General features: G+C 39.6%; 1 protein-coding gene across 11 annotated transcripts in view; it reads left to right on the top strand.

The window, feature by feature from the left end:
- ptprt (protein tyrosine phosphatase receptor type T) overlaps window positions 1–24,793 on the top strand; it is a 230,476-nt gene that overhangs the window by 151,032 nt on the left and 54,651 nt on the right. For 4 of the 11 annotated variants that reach the window (XM_054784606.1, XM_054784604.1, XM_054784603.1 and 1 more), the window contains 2 exons: window positions 7,269–7,301; window positions 23,412–23,566. In XM_054784606.1, the coding sequence (XP_054640581.1) occupies window positions 7,269–7,301; window positions 23,412–23,566 (188 nt within the window). Of the gene's footprint in view, window positions 1–7,268; window positions 7,302–15,104; window positions 15,135–23,411; window positions 23,567–24,793 lie in introns of all 11 variants that reach the window. The other 7 variants (XM_054784609.1, XM_054784607.1, XM_054784601.1 and 4 more) reach the window with 3 other exon arrangements.

Raw genomic sequence — 24,793 nt, 5'->3', positions numbered from 1 at the left:
CTATATATGTTTTATTATTAATAATTTATTAACAATAACAACAATCATAATTTAGTAATAATACTATGAATAATTAGTATTAATATGCATTCATAATTATTAATAATTTCATTATTGATAATATATATATATAATATAATAATAATATTTATAATAATAATAATATTTAGTGTTTGCCAACCATTTCAATGTTTTTTCTCTTTTGCAATCAAGTGCAGATGTTTCAGCAACTGAAGAGCTTTGAAATAAAATTCCGGGGGGAAATGAAAAATGCATATAGTGGTGTCAATGATGGGGAAAAATGTTTCAGGTGAAGGAAATTTCCAAATAAAAGACGTCCAAAACGTTTAGAGTTGATTTGAAACAAATCTTCTGGTCACTTAAGCAGGCTCACCTTTAAACATGAACCCTTTTCTCAAAGGGAATGAAAGCGTTTTATTGAGTTATTCATGTATGTTTTAACATGCGCACCTGCTTGCCGCCATCACCTGCCTCTCTTTGCTCTCTCCTCTCTCTATCACACCAGCGTACACGCGCCACTTCCATGTGCACACCTGTTACATGCCATGTGTGTGTGTGTGTGTGTGTGTGTGTGTGTGAGAGAGAGACATCCAGCCACGTCTTCACCTCATCACTGTTGCCAGGTAGAAAAAACAAGCAGATTGCACCCAAGTTGATGGTGTAATCCGCCAGTCGTCCAACTTAGCAGCGTGTTCTAAGTGTCTTTAATTGAGCTACATTAGTTAAGACGATGAAGCCTTCCACACGTTTGATGCGACACGTGTCACTTTTGACAGAGGATGGCGAGTAAGTGCTTTGTTGCTGATTGCATTAGCATTTTTCTCAGATGCTTGCCACTCTTGAAAATCATCGTCATGTTCCCCTGACATATAGAATTTTCCACAGCAAGGAGCCACTCAGGCCTGTTTGTACTCAAAGCAAAAAAAAAAAAAAAGAAGTCACATTTGCGGAACAGTGTGGGAGGCTCAAAAGGGGCTGACGACGTCTCAGACTCAGTGTCTGAAAGGAGCCAAAAACAAGATGCAAGAGCAATCAGGGAGCTCAAAGTCACGCTGATTTCCCCATAATAATAGCTTGATACACACTACAGATCAAAATTTTAAGAGCAGTTGAAAAATGGCAAGAATTTACATTTTGCACTGTTAAATCTTAACGAGGCTCTAAGTCGAAAAGAAGAAGAAATGGGAGTGAGACACAACAATCTTGGAGTAAGCAATTTATTGCAAACAAGCATTAAAGTGAAATAGGCTGTTCATCAGCTGATCAAAAGTTTAAGACCATAGCTAAAAAAACCTGAAACCCCCCTAAATTATCAAAATCGAATGTTGAAAAAGAAGTCAGTAATGAGTAGCTGCGCCAGTCTTGTTCACCAACTGAAAAATGGGTTTGGGCATGCGTGATGCCAGTGTTGCCAGGAGGCTAGTGGGAATGTTGGTGAGTATGGCCTCACGGAAGGCATCCACTGTCTGGAACTGACGTCCATTTTTGTAAATTTCCCTTCTCATCCATCCCCAAATGTCCTTAAATGGATTGAGATCAGGGGAACACGCAGGATGGTCCAAAAGAGTGAGCTTATTCCTCTGGAAGAAGTCCTTTGTCAGGCGGGCATTGTGAACTGCAGCGTTGCCCTGTTGAAAAAGCCAGTCATCCCCACACAGACAAGGGCCTTCAGCCATGAGGGATGCCCCCTGCAACATCTTCACATAGCCAGCCGCCGTTTGATGACCCTGCACAACTTTAAGCTGTGTGGAAAACATCTCAGGTGGGATCTCCTTGTCATGCCAGTAACGTTGGAAGCCATCAGGACCATCAAGGTTACATTTTTTCTGAGAGAATAAAACTTAATTTCATCTTTCAATGTCCCATATTTGGTGGTCTCCTGCAAATTCCAAACGCCCAGGTTTGTGGCGTTGAAGGAGACGAGACCCTTGAAGACCTTTTTTCTTCTTAAAAGTCTTCTCTGGCTGATGGCGTCTGGTGCTTATTGGACTGCACTCGGCACCAGTAACAACCTTCATTTGGGCCCAGGATGGTCCCGTATTTTGACGTAAAGCCAGTTTGATCTTCTGGCTCAAGAACATTTTATGGGTCTACCGCTTGACTTTTTTGTTCCGTAACCCTCAGGATGTTTGGAGACATTTTACTGTGTCCAACCTCAGCAGCAATGGCGTGCTGCGAGAGGCCATGCTTGTGCAGCTCAACAGTCACACCGCGTTCAATGAAAGAAAGCTTTTTTGCCTTTGCCATCAAGAGATCATGGCAGTCTGAATACCTGACACAACCTGCTGTTCAAAAGTTGAACAGCCTATTTTCACTTTAATGCTCGCTTGCTAGCTTGTTTGAAATAAGTTTCTTACTCCACCTTATTTTGTTTCACCCCCATTCCTTTTGCACTTAGCTCCACTTAGAACCTCCTTAAAGCGGTGTAGTGTAGTGAAGCGCAGTGGAGTGAGGACGGCTGCGGTCTTCATCCACGCATGTAAACACAGCAATGGACAGGCGACAGCACGCAGTGATGCAAATTTATTACTCTTTTGAACGCAAATTGTTTTGAGAAGCCAAACTCTCTACTTAAGCGGCCCCACCAACTAACCGGAACTACGTTCCTCATCACCGAAGTCCGTCCAGAACTCGGCTCACGGGACAAAGTGGGGGGTAAGTCATTGTTGATGTACTGCACCGCTGATGGGGATGTCATACAACTTCATGTCAAAAAATTCAAACTATCCCTTTAAGATTTAACAGTGCAGTTTTCAAACGGTCTTAACATTTTGATCAGGAGATAAAGACTTGCATAAAGACTTGTAGCAAAATGAAATGAAATCTCAAAGAAGCATATTTTATGTCCGTAATGTAAACAAGACATCATATAAAGATGTGCTGCTGTTCTGACATATCCAAGCCGGGTGTTTGGTGTGTTCTCTGTCGTTGGAAAGCTTTGTTTTGGGAGATTTGAATGATGATTTGAATGATACATCATTCCAAGAAACAACTGCAGGCTCAGTAAACACAAATGTTAGCTCAAACTCACCTTGGAAGGCTCACAGTTTTCCAACAGCAGATAGAAGTAGGACAAAAAGGACGTTGGTCCGGCTCAAACCGAAAATGTTTCCATAAGAAGTACAGTAATCCCTCACCACATCACGCTTCAAATTTTGCCACTTCACACTATCAGATCTTCAAAAATATTTTTATTAAGAAATCATGCCGTTTCATGGTTGAATACGGCCTATTATTAGTAAAAAAATATGCATGTTGAAGCAAATGTTATGTATTTGTTGCATAAAGTAAGCATTTTCAAGCATAAAAATGTCTAAATAAAGCAAAATAAAAAATATAAGGCATTCAGAAGACGCATACAAAGACGTTGGGATGATATGTAGTATTCTACACTGGTCACTAGGTGTCAGTAATGTGACTGTAATGTTGGGTGAGACACACCAGCTTTTAATGATCTCACAACAGGTCCAATAATCCCTAACACGGGCTGTAACCCACGGCAAGCTAAAACTCAACTCTGAACCCCTGACGTCACTTCCTGTCTGCCCCTCACATAGCTCAGAGTCTTAGTTATGTTTTATATGTATTACTTTCTCTAATTATGTCTACCATATTGGGTAATAGGAGTGTAAAGGTGACTGTGGGTGTTATTTCAGGTCCAGAGTGCTCTAATAATGTTTAAAAAAGCATATTTATGAGGTTGTAAACAGGTTTTATACCAAAATATTCCATTTATAAATATGGAATCTTGCTTTGTGGAACTTCTCTTGTCACGGTCGGGTCTGGAACCGATTAACTGCCATAAACAAGGGATTACGTCAGAGGCAAACTTTTTAAAAAAGTGTACTGAACCACCTATTCCTTCGTCTTTGTCGTAGTTAGACACATTCTGACAGGTGCTCTAATTCCGAGTGTGTCTTTCGTAAGGAATCTAAAGCCATGCCTCTACTCCAAATGATTCATGGACAGCTTTCCATGTACTTGTAAAACATGTAAAACAAAAAAATAGACTTTTAAGGGTGTTAAAATGAAATAAGTCAAGTTAATGACGAGTAAAATTGTAGTGCGACATTGCTCAGGTGGTGGGGTGGTCGTCTCCCGACCTGAAGGCTCGATTCGCCGTCCTCCCGTGACCATGTCGACCATGTCCTTGCAAGATACCCAGTTGCTCCTGTTAGTGAGTGTGGTATGAAGAATAACCCCAACGAGTATAAAAGATTAACAGAAAACCTGGCTGGGGTCAAGCGTTTATGCTAATCAGATGCTAACAAGGCTAACAGGCTATTGTGTCAGCTGGAGGGAAGAGGAGAGGAGAGAAGCAGCAATGCACGATGGGAGCATCCCAACGGTGCAATGGAGAAGCTATGAGGAGGATCGTGTCATGGATGCCATATGGAGATGAATGTAAAGTAGAGGAACGAAGGAACTTGTTTGTGTCGACTTCCTGCACAGAAAGTCGTCTAGACGGGGTACCGTTGGCCATATCATCGAGCGCCATCCATATTTCATTCCACGCATTTAAGCACTGTTTCCCCCCCCCCAATCAAAAATGTCTCGCAAGCCTTTCAGAGCCCATAAATTATTCCCGTAAAAAAAAAAAAAAATTCTGATGGGAGCACGCAGGATTGTCTGATTAATCTTGCAGAGCGACGTTTACACGCATTTCTCCTGGAGTTTATCTTCCAGGCAAGACAGAAGATGTTGCTAATAAAGAAGCGTGCCAGCCAGGAATGTCGGACACAAGTGAAGTCTTAATGGGAATGTGATGTTCCTGCAGCCGGGCGGCCCTCAGGGCTTGAAGGGCCGACACCGGAGGGTCCACTTCTATCCAAAAGATGGCGATCAATAAGTAATGAAAGGCTGCCTGATGTGACTGATGTGACGTCTGCACCCTGATGGAAAACACGTGTTATTTAAACCTTTTACACCCCTGACGGCCTTCAACTCCGCACATCAAAATGCCCAACCTGCGGCCATGTTTAGCTTGCAAAAATGTGCATTACCTCCCTGCCACACCCTCTGGAGACAACAACTCTGTTCCGGTTCTATCAGTGGCGGGCCGTGCATTTGGTACATGGGCCTTCAGTGGGGGCTGTCAATCGCACCACTATCACGTCACAGTGATGCAAACCATCAATAATATACAAAAAGGCAATACTACAAGGCATGGCATTACAGAGAGAGGTATTTTGCATATTGGGGACGAATACCAATACAGTCATCCCTCGCCACTTCACAGTCCTCACAGTTTTTTATTCATAAATCATTGCTCTTTTGTAGTTGGATTCGGCTTATTATTAGTCCAAAAATATGCATATTTATAAAAATGTTATGTATTTTTCCCTAAATGAAGCCTTTTCAAGCATGACAACGGCTAAAGGAAGTAAAATGCAAATATAAGGAAGATGCATTCAAAGACGTGGTAATGATATGTAGTATTCTACACTGGTCATTAAGTGTCTTTAGTGTTACTATAGTGTTGTGTGAGACACACAAACACCGGACTTGATGAGTGGAACAACAGGCTTTTATTGCAGCTTTGAATGATCTCACAACAGGCATAATAATCACTAACACACCCATAACCCTTACCCATCACTCAGCTCCCCTCGCACCAGAATACATTTACAGCAACACACATGAGCACAGTCTTATTTATGTCTAATATGTCTTATTTTCTATTATTATATCTATTATATTGGGAATAGGAGTGTAAATGTGACTAAAGGGGTGTTATTTCATGTCTATAGGGCTCTAATAATATTAAAATCTGTATTTAGAAGGTTGTAGACAAGTTTACTCTGTCTTATATGTCTTATTGTCTCTCATTATGTCTACTCTATTGGGTTACAGGAGTGTAAAGATGACTATAAGGGTGTTATTTCTTGTCTAGAGGGCTCTAAGATATTAAAAATTGTATTTAGAAGGTCGTAAACAAGTTTACTATGTCTTCTATGTCTTATTTTCTCTTATTACGTTTACTTTATTGGGTAATATGAGTGTAAAGGCGACTATAGCGATGTAATTGCATGTCTAGAGTGCTCTAATAATGTTAAAAACACGTATTTTGAAGGTTTTCTATGATCCAACTATGAAAATATCCCATTTATAAATAAGGAATCCTACTTTGTGGAAATTCATTTATCACGGTCAGGTCTGAAACCAGTTAACCACGATAACGGACGGATTATAGTAAAACATCTTAGCATGTCTATGTTGGATTAGCCTTTTTGGAGAATTGAAAGTACTCATCTTTTCTGAATTAGGTGCGTCATTGCTCCACTCAGCACTCAGCAAATGGACATGTGACACTATTTGATTTGTAGCACAAAGTGAAACTATCATACTGGCTTCATTATTAGTTGGCACATACCGCGTGGTGAAAACATAACATCTCTCCAGGCAGTTTTCTACTAAAATATTCAAAAAATATTCAAAATATGGATATTGCACTCATTATATCATGATAGTAATCATAATAATAATAATAATACGCTTTGTCACTTATTAGCATATCTAGGTTGGATGAGTTTTAGCCTTTTTAGAAAATGAAAACAATGAAAATGACCTCTGCAGTATTGGATATTTCAGTGTGCAGGTCTTTGTGGTAAAAGTATGGACCCCCCTCGCCTCAGGTCATTGCTTTGGACGTCTTCAATAATGAAGCGATGAAACTCTAAATTCAAATTTGTACAAGAAGTCAAGTATGCACACACATACACACACACGCACACACACACACACACACACACACACACACACGATCACGCTTCTCCACAAGAATAATTAGCTGCTCACATTTGAGAGGATTTTATTGTTGTACAAAAAAAAAGAATAGTTTCTTTCCATTGTTCCAAAATGTGTCAGAAAGAAAGGTTGGGAAAGCGACATTGTCATGTGACATTGAGGATTGGCAGAATGTTCCTAAAAGTGTAACATCAGCACCATTCTGTAATTAACATCATTCAAAAGACTTTCTTATTTCGCCCGCAAAGATGGAAATGATGAATTTCTCTCACACGTTAGCTGAAAATGTTTATTTATTTATTTTACATGAACAGTCAATGAAATGATGGATTGAACTAAAAACATTTTTTTAAAAAAGAGAGAAAAGGACGTATGCTCACTTTCATGACCTCTCTGACTCAAGTCTCTCGCCCTTTTATGTCTCTCTCCATCCTGCTTCCTGGTTTTGGCTCCGCCCCCTCCTGTCCTGCCCTGTACCTGCCTTGCCCTTGCTCCGATAGAGAGATTCACACATGGAGAACTCTGAGCGTGGGGTATCGTATGTTTGCTTCTAAACATCACCTCTTCTCCTCTTTCCTTTCCCTTCCAACGCATCTTGTCAGGCGAAGCAACACGCACGCTCATCACCATTTCTAACTTTTTCATAAAAATGACGTTAGCAGAAGGAGGAGCAGCGTGCATCTGCATGTGGGGCTTTGTGGGGCCGGGGGCCACAGAGACACTCATAGGTTACATTTGGGATGCACATACGTACTGTACAGTACGTGAGTGTGTGTGCGTGTGTGGGTCGGAGGGGATTCGTTCACAGCGAGCACGTGTATGGATGCCCGTGTGCATTGTAGCTGACTGTAATGGGGTCATTCCGCTAGAGCACAGGGGCCAGATTCAGCCCTCCATATTTTTTTATGTGACCCGCGAAATAATGCGCATCAAAAAGACACTTTTTGAAAACAATTGTTATTATTTTTATATATTTTATATATATTATATACTTATACTATATATATATATATATATATATATATATATATATATATATATATATATATATATTGTAGAGTTTCAAAATATATGTATATTTTAATTTTTTTCCTATCATTTATATGCATTATGTAAAAACGTATTTATATTATATTAAGTAAAACATAAATCAGAGAGACACTTATTTTTTTATTATTTCATTTGATTGATTTATTTTTTTAATTGTATTTTATTTTTAGTATTTTTTTAAAATATCTATGTATTTTTAAATGTTATTATTATTTACGTACATTTTTAATTATTTAAGATATATTTATATTATATTATGTAAACAATAATTAAAACATAAATACATTCAAATAAATCAGAGACACTTATTTTTATTTTATATTTTTCTATTATGTTTTTCAATTTAATTGTATTATTTTTAGTTTAAATTTAGTTTAAATTGTTATTGCTATTATTTATGTACATTTTTAATTAAAAAATATGTAAAGTAAAAAATTATTAAAACATAAATAAATTAAAACACTTATTTTTATTATTTTATTATTTTTTTAAGTTTTATTACTTTGTATTTTTATTCATGTTATTTACAGTATTCACGTTTTTTATTTTTTAAAATATATTTGTATTGTATGAAGTTATATATAAGTTAAATAATTTTAAAAAAGAATAAAAAATGTTGCTTTTAAATGAATTATTTTCTTTTATTATTTTTAGTTTTATTTTAAAAAATTGTATTTTATTATTTTTAGTGTTTTTAGTAAAGTATGTAAGTATAGTAAGTACATCTTTTTTTAAAATAAAAAAACACTTCTTGCTAAATGTATTTTTTCTTAAAAAAAACTTATAAAGTCGTAAATTTACGAGAAAAAACTGTAACTTTATGTCACAGTTATGTTACAGTTTGATGCCCCTGCTCGAGAGGTTCCGTTTGGGGCGAGCACATGCACGTAATTTCATAATAGGAAGTCAAAATGAAGAGGGGCCGGCCCCCCCCAATAGAAAGGCAGGGGAAACATTGTAGTGCAACTTTGATAATTACAGTAGATGTTGATTTATTTTGCTGGTGCAAATAAAACGGAGGAGTGGCATTAATATGCATTAATTTGTGGCCAAATGAAGCATTTCCACCCACGCCGCCGTGGGCTCAAAGACAGCGTGCGCCTGTCGTGCTGATGAAACTCAAAACTCACCTCGCTTCTTCCGTAAAAGCCTCATTTACATCCCGAGTGTGAAATGAAGCTTTTTAAAGTTCACTTTTCTGTTGAACAATGTGAGGGCAAGGATGCTGCTCGGGTGTGGAAGAAGACAAATTGCATCACGCCATCGTGTCATCGTCGTAGCAACCACCACCTCCTCACCTGGACCTGCCAGGACACCTCTGGTGTTGTGTTTCACGCTGGTCTCAGTGCTAACATTCAGATGTTGACGTGTGTAGCTGTTCCACAAGTGTAAAATGAAGTGAAGCGCTGTTGTGGCAAGGTTGGAGGCGTATTACTCTAAAATGTCCGACCTCGGCGTCTCTTAGCATCTTTTCTCTAACTAGCTTGAGTTCCTGCCACTGCTGAAGAACAATCACTTGTTATTCTCCATTATAATTCTTCTTTTTTTGTTCCGTTCTCATTTTTTCACACTCAGCTACTTCCGCATTTCTCAAACCATTCAAATTTTCCGTAATTCTGCATTTTTTTGGGAGAACTTTCGCATTGAAGATGGACACGAAAATGACATGTTCCATGTTTACCTCGTTTCCAACATGAAAACATTTTCCATATCCCAAAAATTCCCATTTTCCCCCGAATTCCTACAGTTTTCCTTCAAATTGTGTGTAACTTCCACAATTTCCAATCAATTCAAACCATTCCAACATGAAAACATTCAATTCATTCAGGACATTCAGGCTATTTTCCACATCCCCCCAACCAAAAAAATCCCACTTTTCCAAAAAGTCCACATTTTTCCATAAACAAATTCCCCTTCATCTCCATCATTTAAGCCAGGGGTGTCCAAACGTTTGTCCACCGAGGGCCACATAGTGGAAAATGAAAGGATGCAACTTTGCCACTTTGATATTTTGTAAAGCAACACATACAGTAGATATGCTAAAAAGCCTGTTTTTACTATCAACTTCACTCGTTGCTCTTTTTTTTCCATGTTTTTTTTCAATTTTCCACAGATTTAAACTTTTTTCTTCCATAATCTTCATACATTTTCTTTTCGTAAAAGTATGACTTCATTTCCGGAATATTTTGACTTTTTTCCCGTAAGATTAGAACGTTTTTTTCCCCAAGCTAATGTCCCAGAAATTACACATTTATTTTGTTTAGTTTGTTTCTCGTAATATTATGACTTCAAAAAAACATTTTTTTCTTGAACATTTATTAGTACGGGCCGCACGGTGGCCGAGTGGTTAGCATGTTGGTCACACAGTCAGGAGATCGGAAGGATCTGGGTTCGAATCTCCGCTAGGGCATCTCTGTGTGGCGTTTGCATGTTTTCTCCGGGTACTCCTGTTTCCTCCCACATTCCAAAAACATGCATGTTAGGTTAATCGGAGACTCTAAATTGTCCATAGGTATGAATGTGAGGGTGAATGATTGGCTGGCGACCAGTCCAGGGTGTACCCCGCCTCTCGCCCGAAGTCGGCTGGGATAGGCTCCAGCATACCCCAGCGACACCAGTGAGGATAAGCAGCATAGAAAATCGATGGGTAGATGTTATTTTTCTTCCTAATATTAATATAAAGTTTTTCCTGTAAAATTGACTTTTTCTTGTTAGCTTACAACTTTTTTCTCTTTATATTTTGACTTTATTCTTGTAAAATTACTGCAGATTTTTCAATTTTTGCTGTTATCGTTATTTTTCTCGTTTTCTTGTCAAATTATATTTTCAGAATCTGTCACGGACCACGCCTACGGCACCCCTGATTTAAACATTCAGCTCGTTCAGGACAGTCCACCTCCACATCCCAAAAATTCCCACTTTCCCCCTAATTCTAAATTGACTATTCAATAATTCCCTTTCATCTTAAGAATTCTCTCTACTTTTCTCAACCCGTACCAACATGAACGGATTCAGCTCATTTAGGGCATTCCACTTACGTATCGTCCAAATTCCTCAAAATTCCCACTTTTCTAAAATTCCACATTTGAATTCTTGCTACTTCCATATTTCTCAACCAATCCAAACCGATCCCACAGCAAACCATCCAGCTCAGTAAGAATTCCACATTTGCATTCATGCTAACAACTTCCCAGCTCCCCAAAAGTCCTACTTTTGCAGCAATTCCACATTTTCCGTGCAGCATTTCAGTTCAGTTCAGCTTTTCAGCATTCACAAATTGCCTTGTGGAGTTATTACGTAACTCCTGTAGTACGTTTTTTAATTCTCGGAATTACCTTCATTATTTGGGACTTTTATTGTTATCATCTTGTTTACTGCTAGCAAAAAAAGAGTGAAGTTGTCAGCATTATAGAGCTGCTCTCACTAATTTTGCTTCTTTGTCTTTATTTCTCTCTCTCGCTGTCACACACACTCACACTCACACTCACACACACACACACACACACACACACACACACACACACACAAACACACACACACACGCACACAACCTGTGTGAGTGTTTTTTTCTTCTTTTTTTTTCACAGCATATGAATATTTATGGGCAGTTTTAGCATCTGCAGCTTTTACAGCGAGGCTGTGGGCGCCGTGCACTTTATTAACATCCTGAGAAGAAGAATGTTGTTAAAAAGTTTCCACAGATTGTCTGTGAAGGTACGAGGGCCACTCTGTCCAATATTGGCAAAAATAGGAAGTGGATCTGCAGGGAATTTTTTTGTGTTCTGTTTTACGTTTAATAAAGAGGCAATGTGTGCATGCGTGTGTGTGTGTGTGTGTATGTGTGTGTGTGTGTGGCATGTGTGTGTGAGCGTGTGAGAGCGCGCGCTCTGCTCTTGGCAATGGAGGTCCGGATCGATCATCTGAACCTGTCATCACGCCACACATTCATCTCTCCTTTCATCTTGTCTTCTTTTGCTCTTCCTCTCCATCTCTCTCAGCGGGTGATGGAGCTGTCAGATGTGCTCCTTTCTTACACATACACTAAATATATAAATATATATACTCTTTTCTTTCTTGAGCGCTACTGGTAAAGCTTGTGTTAGTTTGGGAGACACGCTTAACAAATGGAAGAACATCACATGTTCACATTTGCATCGCGCAACATGTGCGAAAAGGAGGAGGAAGGAGCGCAACTTCCTCTTCTCCATGCCTCAGCAATGACTGGATACTTTCTTCTTTTCCTGGGATTACATTTTCTTTTAGCATTACCTTATTATTTAAAGTATCATTGAATATGTAATAATATTTGAATAATATTATCTAACAGGGAGAGAGAATAATACCAAATGTGTAACAAGAGATAAAATGGCTTTTTATTGGCCAGCAGCGTATTATAAAAATATAGTCTAGAATATATAGTCTAGAAAAACCACAAAAAAACAAAAAAACAACAGCAAAAATTGAAAAATCAGCAGTAAATTTACAAGAATAAAGTTAAAATATTAAGACAATAATGTTGTAATCTAACAAGGAAAAGTCGTAATTTAATGAGAATAAAGTTGTCATATTATGAAGAAAAATAATGTCATTTTAGTAGCATGAAGCTGAAATATTGAAGAAAAAAGACTTTATTTTTTTTTTAAGTTGTATTATTATGAGAACCAAACAAAATTTTGGAAAATTAGGTTGCAGAAAAAGTTATAAGGTAAGGAGAAAATGTTATGGGAGTAAAGTCCTAATTATGAAAGGAAACTTGACAAGAAGGAAGTTGATGTAGTTTAAAAACAACAACAACAAAGAGCAGCTGGAGTTTTACAGTCAAAACATGAAAAGAAAAAGGTTGTATTCTAAAACGTTGCGATTATCTGAGAATAAACCCGTAATGTCATCATGAAAAGTAGTCTATTTTTAGTAGCAAAGAGTTTAAATATTAAAGAAAAATTTTGCTATTTTTTAAAAGACGGAATATTATGAGAACGAAAAATTAGGTTGGGGAAGAAGTTATAGTATGAAAATAAAATTATAGTATTCTGGGAATAAAGTCATAATATTACGAAAAGTGAATTTACAAAGGTTATTTAAGAAGAAAGTTGAAATATTTGGACAGTTAAAAAAAACAGAATAAATGAAAAAAAAAGCAAAGTACGACGGAATATTAGGACCATGTTGAAAGAAAAAAATGTGAGATTTCGAGAAGAAAATCGTACATTTACGAGAATAAAGTCGTAAATTTATGAGGGAAAAAAAGTGCTAAATTTACAAAAATAATTTCCGACTTTTTTTCTCGTCAATTTGCGAGAAAAAAAATGTTATATTCCCTTTGCCAAGGCCAAAGGTGACATAAGTAGCTGTCTCAGGCAATGCCTGTTAGGACGTAGTGTTAAAATAATCTGGGATTTTGAAAATAAAGTTGTAAATTTACAACATGAAAAACTCGTAATATTACGAGAATAAATTCGTAAACTTATGAGGAAAAAAAATGTAACTTTATGTGACAGGCATTGCCCGAGACAGCTATGAAAAGGGGGGACTTATGTGACCTTTGGCCTTGGGCATGTGGAGGGTGCGGGGTAAGGAAGGCAGAAGTGAGAAGGGTGAGCCATGCTAATCTGTTTGTGCTCAACTGCTCTGTTTTGCCGCCACGTTGTAAATAAAAGCTTAGGAAAGTTTCCGTCCTTCCTGAAGAGCTATGCTCTATTTTCCCTCTGAGACGTATGACGGGTAATACTCCGGCATTATTCTCGGAAATTTACAACCTTATTCTCGTACTATTACCACGTTTTTCTCGGAAATTAATGACTTTATTCTCGTAATATTCATTTTTTCTCCTAAATTTACAACTTTATTCTCGAAATCTCCGATTTATTTAGTTTAATTAAGTTAGTTAATGTGGCCAATCGTAGCAAAGAATGCAGCTGATAGAAAAAATATGAAGATTATTTAAACAGAAAGTTGAAATATTTTTCACCTTTATGACACAGCTGAGAGTTTTTTCTTGATATATATATATATATATATATATATATAATTAATATATTATTATTATTATTATATATGTATTTATATATACATAAGATATATGGAATGTGGGAGGAAACCGGAGTACCCGGAGAAAACATGCAAACGCCACACAGAGATGCCCAAGTGGAGATTCGAACCCAGATCTTCCCGATCTCCTGACTGTGTGGCCAACATGCTAACCACTCGGCCACCGTGCGGCCCGTAGTGGTAAATGTTAAAGAAAAAAATGTTTTTTTGAAGTCATAATATTACGAGAAACAAACTAAACAAAATAAATGTGTAGTTTCCGGGACATTAGCTTGGGGAAAAAAACGTTAGAATCTTACAGGAAAAAAGTCCAAATATTCTCGAAATGAATTCATACTTTTAAGAAAAGAAAATTTATGAAGATTATTGAAGAAAAAATTTAAAAAATCTGTGGAAAATTGAAAAATACATGGATAAAAAGAGCAAAGAGTGAAGTTGATAGTAATAACAGGCATTTTCACCTCTATGACAAAGCTGAGATGCATTTTTTTTTTAAAATATATATACAGTATAACTTCTTAGCATATCTACATGTGTTGCTCTACAAAATATCAAAGTTGCATCCTTTCATTTTTCCTTGTGTGGCCCTCGCTGGACAAATGTTTGGACACGCCTGGCTTATGCAGAGATAAAGGGGAAAAATAAAACGAAATAAATAAATAATCATTAAGTCATGTAAATAAACCATATAAATAAATAATAACAGTTAATAAGATAATAACGCATACAAGCAAATGACAGTTCTATAATCAATCGAGAAGTTAATAAAGTAGTCGGGCTACAAGCTGACACAAACGTCGTATCGTGTGTAATTAAATGCAGGATGGAGACTAAGCGAGAACTCCATTGCATTTTCTTAGGAAATAAAGACAGATGGATGCAAGGAATGGATAAAAGATGTCGGACAGGATCGTTCTCCTGCACATATTAATCCTTATGTTTTGCATATTATTATTATTATTCTTGAAATCGAGATCTTTACTGAAGAAAGCCATGCAGTTGGGACATAAAAAAGGATTCAGTGACTTTATGAATCAAGTATATGAGAGTTGACACGGTCAGTGTTTCAATAAATGCTATTTAATAAGATCTGTTCGGAGGCTCTTTGGTCTTTATGAGGATGTTTTGGCTCGTGCGTCCAATCCAGGGGACGTCCTTCACTAATCAATCAACTGAATGTTGTCTCCTTCTTCTTCTTCTTCTTCTTCTTCATCGGCCTCACCTTCACCATGCCTCAGAAGACATGCTTATTCCTACTCTTATTACCTGTAAGTAAACATCTCACTGGACTTACTTGTGGCTTCTTCTCTTGCATCCTGATTGTCCCTCACGCACGCACACACACACACACACACACACACACGCACACACACACGCACACACTTGTTTCCCAAAATGGCTTTCCTCCTCTGTCTGATGGGTTGAAAATGGCCAGTGGTTAGGCGTTTTAGCGCCACCTGTTGCTTCGCTGTGGTGGTGCTTTGGCGGTTGTGGTGTTGTTTGAAGCTTGCAGAGGGGAACATTGAACAAGCGCTGTGTTCTTACAGTTCCATCTCACTTTCCTGGGATTACTCGAAAAAGTTGCCAGGAGGACGTTTGGACTCTCGGCAGTTTGGTGTCGTTGTTTGCACGATCCGTCTCTTCACGCTAAAAGGTTAATGTGATTCACTGTTATCTTCTCCAGCAAGTGGCCATTTTCCTGCACATTAACCACTTCTAATGAGCTGCTATTATAGCACACACACACACACACACCCACACACACACACACACACACACACACACACCTGTGCAAACGCTCAAATCCTTGTGGAGAATTTTAAAGGTCTCTCGCTCTCCAGCTGCCTTTCAAGCTCTTCAGAAGCAGGAAGACGGTCGTCTCATTGGACGAGTCGTTGCTCTACTTCTTCGAACTCGCCGACCACCTGAGGCGCCTTGGCCCGCCCACGCCGAACCTCTTAACGCAATGAATGCAACTGCTGAGAAGAGGATAGACAGGAAGTTACCTGTACATGATGTACAACGCAGTCGCTGTGCACATTCCTCACTCGTTAGCAAAGACGCTTTTACATGATGAGCTACAGGTGCAAAAGAGACCGTGCACGTATTCACAACTGGATTTTTCCCTGCGGTACATTTGAGTCGCCGTACTCAGGACAGGGAGCGTGCCTCCTCGCTAAACAAACACAGCACAGTGCAAGAAAAAGAAAAATCGGAGGAGAAAATATTGCAATGTTACGAGTACAAAGTCAGAATGGCAGAAAAAAACTGAAAAAAGGAGAAAAAAAACTTGAAAACATCCAGAATATGAGTTAAGAAACATTGAAAACATCCACAATATGAGTTAAGAAACATTGAAAACATCCACAATATGAGTTAAGAAACATTAAAAACATCCACAATATGAGTTAAGATCCAAGTCTCAATTTTTCCGAGAAAAAAAACTGTACTTGTACAAGAAAAACTCTGATTTTAATGAAAAAATACTGCAATTTCAGCAGAAAAAAGTCAGAATATTAAAATAAAAACTGTTAATTTTACAAGAATTAAGTTCTAATTTGTTCTGTGAAAATATTGGAATTTCACAAGAACAAAGTCTGAATATTAGAAAAAACAAGTCATAAGAAATTGTTGTCATTTTCCAAGTTGAAAGTTGAGAGTCATATTATGAGGAAATAATGACGACATTTACATGCATAATATTCGGGTTAAGGTCAATATTCCGCTTTCTGAAACATTCGGGAATAACCCCTTTACATGCGTGATGTGAAAAAAAAAAAAAACAGCATGGACGATGCCTCAACGCACGGAAATAGTCATGACACAATGTGCGTCATTTCCGCTTCTTCTTCCTGTATCAAAAACAACAACAATAGCAGCACGGCGGATAATGAACTACTTTCTTTGCACTTTGGTGTTTGCGCTTCACTGACCCACCACCAGTACTTGACACTATTCTGTCTCACTTTCTTCATTAATGGAAGGCGAGAACGCGACGAAATAGGTCCTCACGTAACTTCTCGCTCACCTTCTGATAGATTCCGCTACTGCGGCCTATAAAAGACATAATGTTCCTGTCTTTCACCACCCTAACGAGGTGGCTTGTTTCCTCCTTGCTCCAAATGTGGGGGGTTTTGGGTGTCGCCATGTTTACAAGTAGTTCCTGCCAAAGGCACAAGATTCCTTTCCAATAGACACAAATTATTGGGATATCCCGATAAGCGTATACATGACCCGATTTTCAGGTTAGAAAAGGAGTAACCCGGGGGTAATATTCTGTTTTTCCAAAAGGGTTATTGGTGTTTACATGGCTGTGCGCAACGAGGTTATTGCTAATATTCCGTTGATGATGGGGTTATTTCACTGCATGTACTCAATAATAACTTTAGGAGAAAAAACTCCTAATTTTACAAAAACTGTTTTCATCTTTTTAATGAGACAGTACTGCAGTTTCATGAGAAGGAAGTCAGAATAATACGAAACAACTTTACCCAGAGATTATTGGAATTTTACAAGTTGAAAGTTGTAATATTATTTTAAAAAATCAGCATTTTATGAAAACAAGTCACAATTTTACCAAAAAAAGTCTTTTTTTTATGAGAAAAGATGCAATTTCACAAGAAAAAAGTCAGAATATTACAAAAAAAGTATAAGAAATTACTGCAATTTTTCAAGTCAAAGTTGTCATCTTATGAGAAAAAGTAAAAAAAAAAATTAAAAAAAGTTTGACAAAAATGAAGTAATATTTTGAGAGCATACTGCAATGTCACAAGAAAGCAGTCGCAATTTTATGAAATAAAATCATTGCCGGAATCATTGCCGTTTTGCAAGATGAAAGTTGTCGTATGAGAAAAACTCTGAAGGGAAAAAGTCACAATTACAAGGAAAAAAGTCATATTTTTGTGAGACAATCTGCAGTTTCATGCCAAAGTACTGAGTAAGAGTATTGTACAAATATTTTACAAGAACATATTTCCATTTTACAAGATGAAATTTGTCATACTATGAGAAAAACCCTTATGACAAAATAGTTATAATTTTATGAGAAAAAACATTTTCACATTTTTGAAACAATGAAACAATCCAAATCGATTCAGTAACTTTTTAGGCAAAAATTCCACCAGTGTGACTGTAAAATAAATACTGGGATACTGGACAGTGCAGGTGAAGTTTCCTAGATTACCATTGTTTTTGTAAGGGAATCGGGTATAAATTATTTATGGATATAAACAAACAAGCAAAAAACAATTAATGGCAAATGCATTCACATTTTATTTGAATAAAGTGCAACCAACACTTCAGGAACTACCACACTTAGGAACTAATAAAGAACTAATTAGGAACTAATGAGTAGTGGTTAGGGTTAGGTTGGTTCGTTCCTCATTAACTACTGTCATTTTGTGTACCTTTGTGTACCCATTTTTTTGATAATCCAAAAGTCCAGGGAAGAAAATCAATTTTCATAATTTTGATGTAGGCTCCCTCTCGCAGTGCAACAGCGCGCTGTACTCGTTTCCACGCCAAACTACAAATTGCATGTACACAGTAATTCCAGGCCAAAATTAGCGTATTTGGCACCATCAGATTTTAACGAAATTCCATCTGCAGATATTAAAGTGAAGTTATATCCTACATACCCTTTATCTTGTCCTGAAGCTCAAAAATGCAAGGACGTCCACACGGACTCTCCAAATCAAGTGTGCACATACAGTGTCCAATTTTTGCATCGCTAAAATACGGGGATTGTAACAATCCTACCTGCTGCTGCAAGGAGGTCCCAGGACGGTCAACCTTGTGTGAGATCCCATGGCGCCTTTTGTTGTGTTGCGTTGGTATTTTACTCGACCTTCACATATCCTATAAACAACGGGCGACTTATTTAGAACATGTCCCTCTTTACAAAAGCCAAAGTGTTTCCACACACTGGGCCGCAGTGATGGCTTAATTATTTATCTCTCGCCGGCTCGGAATGACACCGCCATCCGTCATGCTACGTCTGCCGGAGCGTGGTGATGACATCACAGGTAGACGGAATCGAGTGTAGCGTCCGAGGTGTAGGGCGTCTAGAGTCGCTCTTTACAGGCCAAAAACTGCTTAACTCCAGTGCTTTATTTCCTAGTATCGATGCAATCGATTGATTACCTTTTAAACGATGTTAGATCGATTTATGTCGTCCGGAATGGCAACTTGCTGAACACAGATGGATGTAGTTGGATCATAGCAATATAAATTGACACGTCGATGAAGTAGATGAATTGTTACATCCCTATTGTTAATGGATATGAGCTTGTATGAATGATTTTTTTCCCTTCACATCCAACAGCCAGCAGCAAAAGGTTCCGATCATGTCCATGCAGCAGAGCAGCAGAGATGTCCTGGCATCACCAGAAGAAAATAGCACTTCCTTAGCATCCAATCAGATTACTGTGATGTCGACCCCACCGTGACCCAACCAAACACACAGAGGGCCTACCTGGGGATTTGTATGATATGCTGTGATGAGTTGTGCCTGTGATGTGCACATGAAAGTTTGTTTGGGTTTGGCCTGCAGCCTTCCTTGGAGCTGCCGCCATGTTGGCGTGCCTTTGCGTTGGGAGCTGGGGGCGGGTTGCCGCAGGGTATTTGAGCGTGCCGGCTGAGGACGTTTGCAGCCTTCACACGTGACGCCAGTCCGTCCCCGGACAAGCCGAACAAGCGCTCCTTTGATTGGACGCCTTAGGTTGCCTCTGTGGACGCTATCGAAATAAAAGCACCCCCTCCTCCTGCAGCTTGGTAGAACGACTCAATAATCCCGTGAAGTTGAAAATGGGTCACTTGATTAGGAACACCCCTTCAACCGATACCCCATGCATGTTACAGTATGTCACCAGCTAGGTCTGGATGCCGTGAGAGTCCCATTTATATTTGCTAACATTTGTGTACACTGCAAAAAAGGCCAAATATAAGATAAAAACACTATCCATCCATCCATCCATTTTCCTCCGCTTATCCGCGTCCGGGTTGTGGGGGCAGCAGTCTCAGTAGGGAAGCCCAGACTTCCCGGTCCCCGGCCACCTCCTCCGGCTCCAACGGGAGGACACCAAGGCGTTCCCAGGCCAGCTGTGAGACACAATCCCTCCGGGCCTAAAAGGCCCCCGGGCTGCACTTTGGACACTCCTGCTTTAGGTGTAATATTCAACGTAGGCCCAAACTCGACATACATCACAGTCCAGGAACGGAACTCGTACGTAACCCGAGGACCACCTGTAAATACGACTGCACTTTTCCACGGTCATCAAATGTGACTTTGATCATTCTGTCAACTTTTCTTAACAACGTGTTTTACCCATCAGCTCAGTTTTCAGACAAATGAAAGTCCTAAGCCTCTTTTAGAGACTAGAAAAGGTTTTCATCAAGTGGCGGAGATCCCATCAGTCTGACACAAGTTTGGAATGAAAGACAGGAAAGCACCAAAGAAGAAGAAAAAAAAAGGTGGTTTATTTGAAGTGGGAGCTCGTTAGCCAGCGTTAGACGGCTAATGTAGCAAACGAGCGCCAATTAAGAGGCAGTGTTTTCGCTCAATAGTTCCCCCAAAGTGGCCTGGCTTCATCTCATCTAGCTTTGTGCCTCTCCCAGATAACGCCCCCCCACTTGGAGGCACGGGGAGGGGAGCGCTCTGCTCATCGGCTCCTAAAAAACATCCACGCGTCGCTCATTATCCACACATCAAACGGCTGCAATTAACGCTCCGGGGGCACAAAGTAGTCCATGATTCTCGTGGCGGTCGGCGCCCACTCGGCTCACCTCGTTGCTTAATGAACTGGCGCCGTGACATTCATCGGAGAGCACCAGGCCGCTCTCGTTGCCGCGTACAATATGCAAGGAATTTGTCATTTAAACGAGTCCATTAACGGGATGAATGTGTGCCAGCTAGCGGAGACCATTGCTCTTAGAACGTGCACGCGCACGTGCAATTCCCTCGGCTGTCTCCGTCTGCACCTCCTCCTCATCCCGCTGTTCCTGCTCTTCATCATCATCATCCTCTCAGTCTTGTCTCATCTCCCGCTTGCGCTCAGCTAGCCAACCATCGCTAAGCGCTAGTTAGCTTAGGTCGGGCTGGACATCTTCTCTTTTCTCAACTTCATCTCCTGTTCATCTCTCCTTCCTGTCTACCAATAACAGTGCTTAATTCATCTTTCACGATTGATTGACACTTGCATATGTTCTTATCTCGCATCGAAAACATTCCGTCATCAGCGGTGAGGGATGCCGTCGTTTCCAGCGAGGGTTGGACTCCGCCAGAGTTGCTCTTTGTCACCGATTCCGTTTGTTACTTTCATGGACAGAATTTCTTGGCGCAGCCATGGAGTTAAGGAGATCCGGTTTAGTGGCTGCAGGATTTTTGCAGATGATGTGGTCCTGCTGGCTTCACGGGCCGTGATCTTCAACTCTCACTGGATTGGTTCGCAGCCGAATGTGAAGCGGCCGTGAAAAGATCCTGCCCCATTTGGAGGAGTTTAAGTCTATTGGGGTCTTCTTCACGAGTGAGGGAAGGATGGAACGCGAGGTCGACAGGCGGATTGCCGCGGCGTCTGCAGCGATGCGGACTCTGCATCGGTCTGTTGTGGTGAAGAGGGAGCTGAGCCCAAAGGCAAAGCTCTCAATTTACCGGTCGATCGCTGTTCCTACCCTCACCTATGGTCATGAGGTTTGGGTTGTGACCGAAGGGACAAGATTGTGGGTACAAGTGGCCGAAATGAGTTTTCTCCGTCGGGTGGCTGGGCTCTGAGATAAGGTGAGAAGCACTGTCATCTGGGAGAAACTCGGAGTAGAACCGCTGCTCCTCCGCATCTGGTTAAGATGCCTCCCAGACGTCTCCCTGGGGAGGTGTTCAGGGAACGTCCAACCGGCCTCAGGGAAGCCCCAAGACACATTGGCCTGGGAACGCCTTGTGATCCGCTGGGAGGAGCTGGACGAAGTAGCCAAGGAGAGGGAAGTCTGGGCTTCCCTGCTTAGGCTGCTGCCCCGGCGACTCGACCTCGGATAAGCAGAAGAAGATGAATGGAAACTTTTCCGTTTGTTTTACTTGATGCTTGACTGCTTCAACGTTTCTCAACCGACTCAAACTCTTTCAATGTCAAAATGTTCTGCTCATTCGGAACATGCAGGCCATCGATTGACACATTCCAAAAAGTTCCCACATCCCCTGCGATTCCACATTTTCCGCAGCATCATTCCCATCGGGAATGAATGGATGTGTTTTACAAGTTCCACGTTTCACAACTGACTGAAACCATTCCACTATGAAAAACATTCAGCTCATTCTGGACCACTTTCCACTTTTCCTGAAATTCCATATTTTCCAAACACAAATTCCCTTTCATCTTAAAAATTCTGCATTTTCCAATCAACTACAGTAATCCCTCGTTTATTGCGGTTAACTGATTCCAGGCCCGACTGTGATTAGCACATTTACATAAAGTAAGATTCCTTATGTATAAATGGAATATTTTGTTAGTTAGAGCATAGAAAAACTGTTTGCAACCTTCTAAATATTAGTTTTAGCATTATTAGAGCCCTCTTTATATGAAACAACACACCTATAGTCACCCTTACACTCATATTACCCAATATAGTAGACATAATAAGAGAAAATAAGACATAATACTCACTCTTGTGTTTTTTTACTGCCTGTTCTGTACAGTAAATTCCAGCAGTGGCTATTGTCTCATCAATGTAACATTGCTGACACCTAATGACCAGTGTAAAACACTACATATCATCACAACGTCTTTCAATGCGTCTTCTTAATGCCTTATATTTGTATTTTACTTCATTTAACAATTTTTATGCTTGAAGATGCTTCATATGGGCCAAAAATAAGTACAACTTGCTTAAATATGCATATTTTTGACTAATAATAGGCCATTGAACCTCAGAACAAAATGATTTATTAATTTGTATATTTCTGAAAACCCATGATAGAGGAAGCCGCAAAATTCAAAGCGTGATGTGGTGAGGGACGACTGTTTTCCAATTAATCTGTTTTCCATATCTCAAAAATTCCAACTTTTCCCGTGATTCCACATTTTTTGCACATACAAATGCCCTTTGGGCCTAAGAATTCCTACGACCTTTGTCAACTGATTCAAATCGTTCCAACACCAAAACACTCATGCTATCTATTTCCAACAGTCCCAAAATCCCTGCTTTTCTTGGAATCCCACATTGAAATGAACAACATTTTTGCACATTTCATCACCAGAACGTTCAAGCTTCAATTTTCCAGATCCCAAACATGTCCTCCTTTCCTTCAATTCCACATTACAGCATTTCACGTCAGCTTCAGGTTTTCGGCATTCACCCGCAATTTCTACTCCTATCACTTTGCTTCTTGCAATGCGTCACATTGGGAGCTGTTTTTAAAACTTTAAATATTACAAACAGCTGTCAGAATGACACAGTGCAGTGTCCATCCACAGTCAGCATTATTATCTCTGTTGCATGGGATCTCCTGTGCACGTGTTCCTAATGAAATGGCCAGTGAAGATGTGTTTGCTCCGCAGGAAGTTGGCCAAGAAGCACAAGGAGACGGCCAGCAGCTCCACCCAGCAGAGAGAGATGGGGCCCGTCACCACGGCGGATAAGAGCACCACCAAAGTCAGCACGCTGCACAAAGACGACCCCTTCTCCACCTCCAGCCAGGACCTCAACGGCTTCAGTGAGTCCCGTCCCTTTCCTGGTGAATGCATGTCAAACTGTAAGAGCGTGTGACTCCCAAACATGCCTCGATGCCATTTTGGCACACAGCTCATTTTTTTATTGGCCCTTAGCATGTTGTAAAAATGCAGTTATTTTATTATGAAGGAGACATAAAGTGGAACCTCGGTTTTTGTCATTAATTTGTTCCAAAGTTATTTTTAGGAAATAATGGAAAGCCATTCAATCCACTCCAGACACCCTGAAACATTGACAAAAAAATACATTTTATAGAGAAGAATTATAGACACTGTTGTAAAACTAGAGAAAAATTTAGACCCAAAATTTTACGTATGAAAACTGGGACGTTTATTGTATTTTCCTGGATGTGGTCCTCTCTGGAAAAACTCCTGCTTTATACTTTTACATTATATGCCGCTTTAGTTTCTGGAGATTGCTCTGTGTGTGTGTGCGTGTGTATGTACAGTATATGTGTGTGTGTGAGTGTGAGTACCATAATGATAGAGTACTATATGTGAGGGCATTTTTCACCTGAAAATGTCACGCTGGCCTTTCGGGAGTGCTTAGCCACTGAAAGCCAAGGTTAGCACTGAGCTACTTTGCAGTGAGTCAGCGCTGCACTCGTGTTACACCAGCACACGGACCAGAACCCAAGTCACTTTCGTTCCTGCTGCATGTGGCCCAAAGAGAACCACAGGCATCATAGTTGACTTCTCATAAGCATTGATTTTGACAGATAATAATACAGATAATAATACCACCTCACCACCCCACTCAGCTCTCCTACAACCGGAACACATTTACAGCAACACACACAAGCACAATTCTTATTTATGTCTTATTTTCTCTTATTATGTCTACTATATTGGGTAAAAGGAGTGCAAAGGTGACTTTAGGGGTGTTATTTCATGTCTAGAGGGCTCTAGTAATGTTAAAAGGCCTATTTAGAGGGTGGTAAACAGGTGGTTAATCTATGCTCTAACACTTTTTGTTTGAATGATTTCTAATTTAGCTCCAGTTTCAAACAGTTTTGAATCAAAGAAACACAAGAAAAAACACTTGTTGTGGAGGCCAGCAGGTGTTTTTTGTCCATCCGGAGATATACTCCGCTTTGTGCCAGTAACCAATAAAATCACAACTATATCACATTTACTGCCAGTCATTACGCTCTGTAGTCACTGGCTGGGGGGGACTTTGCAGTGTCATCACACACACACACACACACACA

The sequence above is a fragment of the Dunckerocampus dactyliophorus genome, chromosome 8 (assembly GCF_027744805.1).
Source record: "Dunckerocampus dactyliophorus isolate RoL2022-P2 chromosome 8, RoL_Ddac_1.1, whole genome shotgun sequence".
Lineage (NCBI taxonomy): Eukaryota > Metazoa > Chordata > Actinopteri > Syngnathiformes > Syngnathidae > Dunckerocampus > Dunckerocampus dactyliophorus.
Note: the sequence above shows the minus strand (reverse complement) of the source record. Positions and strands in the feature narration are given on the sequence as shown.